General features: G+C 50.1%; 1 protein-coding gene across 1 annotated transcript in view; it reads left to right on the forward strand.

Moving 5' to 3' along the window:
- The first annotated feature begins 220 nt into the window (after window positions 1-220).
- The window catches only part of Tab1 (TGF-beta activated kinase 1 (MAP3K7) binding protein 1), a 28,998-nt gene continuing 21,125 nt past the window's right edge, over window positions 221-8,093 (forward strand). The window contains exon 1 of the mRNA XM_021216876.2: window positions 221-276. Coding sequence (XP_021072535.1) covers window positions 244-276 — 33 coding nt within the window. The 5' untranslated portion in view covers window positions 221-243. The remainder of the gene's footprint in view (window positions 277-8,093) is intronic.

The following is an 8,093-nucleotide window of genomic DNA, read 5'->3' on the forward strand; positions in this document are numbered from 1 at the left end:
CAGGAGAAAGCACACCCAGAGAGACCCCAGGAAACAAGAAAGTCGAAGAAAGCAGGCTGAAGGTGCTTAGCCTTCTTTCCGCTGGGGAGGGAGGCGGGCAAGAGCCGCGCTTGCGCAAGGCGCCTCTGCTGCGCCTCCTCCGCCCCGCCGGGGGCGCTGTGGACAAGCTCCGCGACAGCCCGAGCCGCTCTAGGCCCCCATCCGGCCACTCCGAGAGCCTGGCGCGCCGCGGGGTCCTCCAAGATGGCGGCGCAGAGGAGGAGCCTGCTCCAGAGTGTGAGGAAACCGACCCGCTCTCCGGGCTGGGAGGGTTGGGAGCTCGGGGGTGTCCTCGGGTGCAGGAACTGTTGTCTTTAGATGGCAGAGCATGGCCCTCTCACCCCAGAGGCCTTTGGGGGCTTGCAGCGCGCGAGACACCCGCGGCCGGCTGGCGCCGCGCCTGTTGTGCGCGTGCGCGTCGCAGGCCGGGGGGCCTCTGGGGGGGGGGGGGCTAGAGGGGGGTGGAAGGCCCCCAGAGTGGAACCTGCTATTGTTATCTCACTGAATGGGGGGGAGGTCAAGGGCGCCGGGGTCCTGCGGAGTGGGAGCGTCCTGGAGCCGGAAGGGGACGTGGTGGCGCCGCCGAGCGGGCCAGCCGGAGCGCGGACACGACTGATAATAAATAGCCCCCCGCTTGTGTAAGGCGTGCTGCATCTCTGGCATTGTGTGGACCGCCTGGCATTTATAAGCTTCGCCAGGGGCACCGGAGAATAGTTAGCTACTCCAAGTGTTTACAGACGAGGAAACTGAGGTCGGGCAGCTGGTGAGCGGCAGCGGCAGGATTAAAATTACTCAGTCTGGTTCCAGGAACACCCCCAAGGTTTAGGCTCCTCAAGTGATGGCGTAGGGCTTTGCTTCTGCGTCCCAGTTCACCGGGTCCCGTTGAAGGTTTGGTCCCAGGCACCCCGACATGGTCATCTGGACCTCTACGGTTTGATGTAGACCTCCCGTCCCTGCATCTTTCTCACATTATGTGCAGTTACACATGTATGTTAGCGCAGAGTACAGTTTGAATCTGCCAGGACGGACAGGACGGGGATCCCTTAGCCTTCCCTACCTTGGCACTCTGTAGGAGTTGCCTCTCGATGTCTGCGTCTCCATTGAACCGGAATGTCGCTTCTTTGAAGACATGGGCCTCTTAGCGTGTTGACTTTACCACCCTGCCATCCTGGCATACTAGCTGCTTGGTTAGTGTCTGTCACAGAATGAGGAAATCGGTCAGGAACTGGGTCTTGGCTTTTCAAAGGTAAGGGGAAGTAGCTTGCCTGGCCTGGAGGGTCTGAAGCCAGTGGGAGAAGTGGGGGATGACCTTCCCTTCACTATTGTGTGCCTGCTCGGGCCTTTTGTAAAACCCTGGGAGTAGAGAGGTCTGGCTGTCTGCTCTGTAAGGTCCCAGAGGGCAAGGCCCTTGTATAAATGTCCCCATTGTAGAAAGCATCTGGGAACACTGATATGATTGTGACCTTGAGAGAAAGAGGGGCTGGGAGAAAAATAGTGACTGATGCCGACTGAGTTGGCTTGCTAACAAGAGAAAGGGCAACTGGGTCAAGCACCTTCTGTCTCCTTGATGTGATGGGACCCAGAGAACCCCAGTTAGGGCAGGCAGAGCGTAGGCTTTTCCCAGCACACAGAGAATGTGTTCTCTCTATGCTGGTGGACTTTAAAAAGGGGGCGGGAGGGTCGATTTTAGCCCATAGTATCTTTTTTTTTTTTTTTTTTTTTTTTGGTTTTTTTTTTTTTGGTTTTTTTCAAGAAAGGGTTTCTCTGTATAGTCCTGGCTGTCCTGGAGCTCACTTTGTAGACCAGGGTGGCCTTGAACTCAGAAATCCACCTGCCTCTGCCTCCCGAGTGCTGGGATTAAAGGCGGGTGCCACCACGCCCGGCTAACCCATAGTATCTTGATGCTAGGGAAGGAACAGGCAAAGATAACTGTGTGAGGCCCCTTCCATCCTCAGGATGAAAGGACATTACTACTGAGAGGAATCCTGTTGTCCTGGCCAGGCAGGGTACAGGGCTTGCTGACCTGTCCTTCGTCCTGTGTCTGGTGAGAGCAGCTCCAATATCTGTGTTCTGCAAATGACCTTGAAAGCTGCTAGTCTGGGCCTCTTGGGAAGATGAAAGGGCAGGGTGCCCATTCTCACTGTGCTGTCCATCCAGCTTGGGAAGAGGAGCGTGTGCCCCAGCACCGTGGCTAAGGCATGGTCAGCATGGACTTCCATAGGGAACCCTGGACAGGCCGCAGAGGACTGCAGAGGATTCAGAGGGTGTTAAGTCTCAAACCCTGGGACAAATAGCTTGTGGTCCCAATTTTACATATCAAAGTGAACCTGGCTGCCAGGTTCTCCCAGCATCCCTCAGGCTGCTCTTCCTATAGAATTCAACCATTTTGGTGACTCACCTCTTTTGTACCTTTTCCTTTTTGGCTGCTGTACCCCATTCCCCTGTTCTCCCTTCCCTTCCTCCACCATGGCTTAAGGTTTGACTCTGGGAGCTCTTAGATGTCTCTGCCTCTGCTCTCCCATTTTCCTGCAGTGACAACCCTTCTCCTCTACCACACCCACACCTAGGAGCAGTCATGGCCTTTTCTTTTTAATTTTTTCATTCAGATTTTACGAGACAGGAGGGACACCCAAGGGGAATACAATGTATGTAATTAAATATGTATGTGAGGGGCCTGTACAATCCATGTGTCAGATAGAGCTGGTGTGTTGACAGGTAGTGAACGGTTGTGGGATAGACTGGTAATGGGCTCATGTAGGTCTTAAAGGGGCATCCTTGGGCAGTTTGGTAGTTTCTGGAAGAAAAGGCATTCTGAGGGATTTTACCTATATCATTAGTCAGTGTGCTTTAAAAGGGTTTGGTTTTGGAGATTTGGAATTTGAGGGCTTCCTGTGTAGTTGGTTTGTTTTTAATTTAGTTTAATTTTTAAAAATTCCGTGTGCACGAGCATTTTGCCTGCATGTAAGTGTTCTGGGTGCATGCCTGGTGCCTGTGGAGAGCAGAAGAAGGGTCCAGATTCTCTGGAACTGAAGTTAGACAGTCCTAAGGTTCTGGCAACTGAACTTGGGTCTCCTGGAACAGAAGTAAATGTTCCCGGCTACTAAGTCATCTCTCTAGTGCTAAATTTGTTTGATTGTTTTGAGACAAAGTCTCACTATGTAGCACTGGCTGACCTCCAGCTCACTATATGGCCTTGAACTTGGAGATCTGTTTCCTAATGCTGGGCTTCAAAGCATGCATCTCTACATTCAGCTAAGAAAAGTGGTTTTAAAGAAAATCTTAGAATGGTGGTTCTCAGCCTGCCTAATGTTGTAACCCCTTAAAACAGTTCTTCATGTTGTGACTCCCAACCACAAAATTATCTCATTGCTACTTTGTAAGTAATTTTGCTACGTTTTGAATCATAATGTAAATATCTAACATGTAGGATATCTGATATAGAACTCCTGTGACCTCCAAAAGGGTCTTGACCCACAGGTTGAGAACCACTGCTTTAGAACATCCCCCAGCCCTAGCAGCCTGAAAAAAGCCAGTGAGTCTCACACGGATTTATCCCAGTCCAGAGGGACTCCCAGGAGAACTGATACTATTAAATGAACTGCTACAGTGTTTCCAATTCTAGACTGGTAACAGTCAGCTGTGGGGGCTCTGCAAATACCAGGAGATCTTAACCACAGAGTAACAATCTGAGTTTTCAAGGAGATCTGGTTCAACTGTAGCCATGTGTAAGCACAGTAGAACTTTGGAAAGAAGCGCTCTGTGACAGTTATCACAGTAATGCTTAAGGAGTGGCTGCCTCGAAACTCTAGCAAAATCCTTAAGGATGGGTTCTAGTGACTGAGAAACAGTGCTTAGGATGAAGGTCTGGGGAGGAGGAGTGTCTTAGTCAGGGTTTCTATTCCTGCACAAACATCATGACCAAGAAGCAAGTTGGGGAGGAAAGGGTTTATTTGGCTTACATTTCCATACTGCTTTTGATCACCAAAGGATGCAGGACTGGAACTCAAGCAGGTCAGAAAGCAGGAGCTGATGCAGAAGCCATGGAGGGATGTTCTTTACTGGCTTGCTTCTCCTGGCTTGCTCAGCCTGCTTTCTTATAGAATCCAAAACTACCAGCCCAGAGATGGTCCCACCCACAAGGGGCCTCTCCCCCTTGATCACTAATTGAGAAAATGCCCCACAGCTGGATCTCATGGGGGCATTTCCCTAACTGAAGCTCCTTTTTCTGTGATAACTCCAGCTGTGTCAAGTTGACATAAAGCTAGCCAGTACAAGGAGTCTGGGATAAACACAGTAGTCTGGGGAATGCAGCTGTGGTCTGGCCCTACAGACAGCACAGGTCACCAGGCCATGAACTGTATCCATTCCCAGCTCTCTGGGCAACAACAGGTATGCAGCCTTCTGTTGAAGAGACAACCCTGTGTGTTCAACATTCCTGGTTTCCTTCGTGTTTATCAGTGTGCACAGGGACCTGGTACCCTCTACACCTCAACAGCAAACTTTTTTTTTTCTTTTTGTCTTTTTGAGATGGGGTTTCTCTGTGTAGCCCTGGCTGTCCTGGAACTCACTTTGTAGACCAGGCTGGCCTCTAACTCAGAAATCCCCTGCCTCTGCCTCCCAAATGCTGGGATTAAAGGCGTGCGCCACCACCGCCGCCGCCGCCGCCGCCACCACCACCACCACCACCACCACCACCACCACCACCGCCCAGCTGCAAACTTCTGTCTTCAGTGCTGCTGTGAGTGAGCCAATCCCCTGCAGTGTCCCATGAGTGTTCCTCCTTTGGTAGGCACTGTGCTGGAGCTGGGGGGATACGCCCTGACATGCTAAACAGCAAATACAGTCTCTGTGTAATTTAATAATAACTAATGAACTCTGAGGTCCAGAAACAGGATGTCATGGGCTGTTTTCAGCAGGGTGGTAAGGGGATATGATAATATCGCAACATTTATTGAGACTGACGTAGGAATGTGGGAGAGGACAGAGTATGTTAGAGCTGCCATTTTCAGGAGTCCCCAAGGAGGCCAATATGGTTGGAACACCTTGGGGAAGTGACAGCCATGGTCTGAAGGCACTGTTGGCTTAGTGACTGCTGGGACAGCCTTCGGATTCTGCCAGCAACACTAAGCTTCTGAATGCTTTGACCAGGGGCCTGACCACATCTGATTTTTGGCTAGAGAAAAATTCCCCTTTGGTTTGAGTAGTGAGAGTGGAAGCCTGGGGCCTGCTGACCCAGGCCTATGTAAGAGGACACTGGCTGGGATAAGAGCACAGTATGGATACAGAAGGAGTGTGATTTGGTGGTGAATGGAGTTGCCTGTGAGCTGTGTGGCTGAGGCGGAAGAGCCAAGGACTCCACAGTTCTCTCTGATTATTGTGCCATACTTGGGATAAGGAGCCCTGGAAAAGGAGCTTCTTCTGAGGCAGAAAGAACCAAGAATTTGGCTCGTAGCCAGGCGGTGGTGGCACATTCCTTTAATCCCAGCACTAGGGAGGCAGAATCAGGCAGAGCTTTGAGAGTTCAAGGCCAGCCTGTTCTATAGAGTAAATTCCAGAACAGATAGAACTACACAGAGAAACTTTGTCTCAAACAAAAGCAAAATCCATTTGGTTTGTTACTATGTCTGTAATACCTGATCCTTGGGAGGCTGTGTCCAGGCATCTGTGGCCAACCTTGGCAACATAGTAAGATAATATCTCCAAAAGTATAAAAAAGGTTTAAACAAGAAAAGGATGTCACCCTGAAATCGTTTTTTAGACTTAACTTTGTCTTGAGAGATTATATTTATGAATCACCGGTGCTACCTAAGCTTTTCCTAGTGTACCTTAAACAAGTGTGGGACTGCACTCAGTTGGTCGTTTTCCTAGTATGCATGAGGTCCTAGGTTTGATTCCCAGCACCTCATAAAACTGAGCGTGAGGACACAGTCTTGTAATCCTGGGACTTGGGAAGCTGGGCAAGAAGGCGAGGGGCTTGAATTTGACTATATGAGGCCTTGTCTCTAAGCAAATGTGCCCACTGGAAAAGACCATATATTCAGGATACACACACACACACACACACACACACACACACAATATGTGTATCCAGGGCTGGTGATAAGGCTCAGTGGAAGAGTTTTGCCTAGTGTGCACAAGCCCTCAGGTTCCATCCCCAGCAATGGGGAAAAAGGAAAGAAAGAAAGAACAACGTACATTTGGCTATACCTGAGCTGTGTACTAGCCACTCACCCACCAGCCTGGGAATGAGGTCCAGCTGCTGGTCTGGTCTGCAGAGACCATCCCGCAGTTCTTAGGAGCCTTGTTAGCGGCCGTCATGGAGTCTGACAGCAGCATAGAGCATTTGATGGAGCTCTGGAGGGCAGTGGGAGCCTGGAATGAGTTGGCCTCAGAGAAGTGGGTCATACAAGAGGTTTATTGGAGAGAAGGAACTGCTGTCCCTCTCACCCTAAGCCATCTTCCCAGGGCCATTGTCCCCCCTCCAAGCTTCTTTTTGGTCTCTGTGGCAATGGATTGCTTTCACCACAGAAACACTCAGCCTTTTCATGCCATAATTTGATATTCAAGCTGTGGCCTGAACAGGGAACAGGGCTTTGTCCACTTGTCTGCCAGGGGTTTTGAGATGAGTCGTGTGGGAACTATTACTGCAGACCTTGATTTCGATAAGAGTCCATGAGAATGTGAGGAACTCATGCTTAAACAACCATGTACGGGTGTTTGTGAAGCCTCTGAGGCCATACACACAAGGGTCACTATGGATTTTCAGAGCACAGTGGGACGTAGGGGGCTCCCTCTCAAGACAAGACAGCAAGGAATTAGGGTCTTTGATGTGACTGCTTGGCACACTTTCTGTTGAATTTTAGGAACTGTTCTTTTGAATGAGGGAGGAATCGTGGTTCCTGTGCTCACTGTGCATGTGTGTGTGTTGCTTTGTGCTGAGAATTGGAGTGTGAAACACCCCCTTTTCAGCTTCCCCAGGGCTAGCGCCCCCTGAACTCTTGGTCTGGCATTTGGAGCCGTGGGAGAAAGTATGCATCAGTTAGTGCATGGGTGGAGGAGTGGGTGGTTTGTGTGAGTGGCAAATATGCGACCTTTCCAGAAATTGTTCAGCAGCGTGGAGGAAGAGTGGGACTTGGCAGACATGCTAATAGAATCCTCTGTGGACGATTCCTGTGGATAGTCCCTGGCAAAACACACACGCACACACACACACACACACACACACACACACACACACACCACGCGCAAAGCTCACTCAGCTACAACAGAGCAAGAATGCTTTTGAGTGGGTCTGTAAAGTCAGGGAGAACCAAATCTTCCTGGCTCACAGTGACACAACCTCCTGGCAGTGGCTGGCTACTTATGAGGGCTTGTGTCTGAGACACAAGGCTACTGGGCCTCTTGTTGACGGAGCACCCAGAGTATAGGAGAACCACCCATCTGTCACAGGGCCCAGGGCACTGTTATGAGGTCAGTGTGTTACATGTGTGTCTTAAGTTGCAATTGCTATGAAACACCATGACCAAAAAACAAGTTAGGGAGGAAAGGGTTTATTTTATTTGGCTTGCACTTCCATATTGCTCTTCATCATTGGAGGAAGTCAGGACAAGAAACCAAACAGGGTAGAAACCTCCAGGCAGGAGCTGATGCAGAGGCCGTGGAGGGTGCTGCTTACTGGCTTGCTTCCCCTGGCTTCCTCAGCCTGCTTTCTTCTAGAACCCAGGACCACCAGCCCAGGGATGGCACTATTCACAATGGGCTGGGCCCTTCCCCACTGATCACTAATTGAGAAAATGCCTTACAGCTAGATCTCATGGTGACATTGCCTTAACTGAGGCTCCTTCCTTTCTTTTCTTTTCTTTTTAATAAGATTTATTTATTTATGTACAATTATAACTGTCTTCAAACACACCAGAAGAGGGTGTCAGATCCCATTACAGATGGTTATGATCCATCATGTAGTTGCTGGGAATTGAACTCAGGACCCCTGGAAGAGCAGTCAGTGCTCTTAACTGCTGAGCCATCTCTCCAGCCCCACTCCCCCTTTTTCTTTT

The sequence above is a fragment of the Mus pahari genome, chromosome 17 (assembly GCF_900095145.1).
Source record: "Mus pahari chromosome 17, PAHARI_EIJ_v1.1, whole genome shotgun sequence".
NCBI lineage: Eukaryota > Metazoa > Chordata > Mammalia > Rodentia > Muridae > Mus > Mus pahari.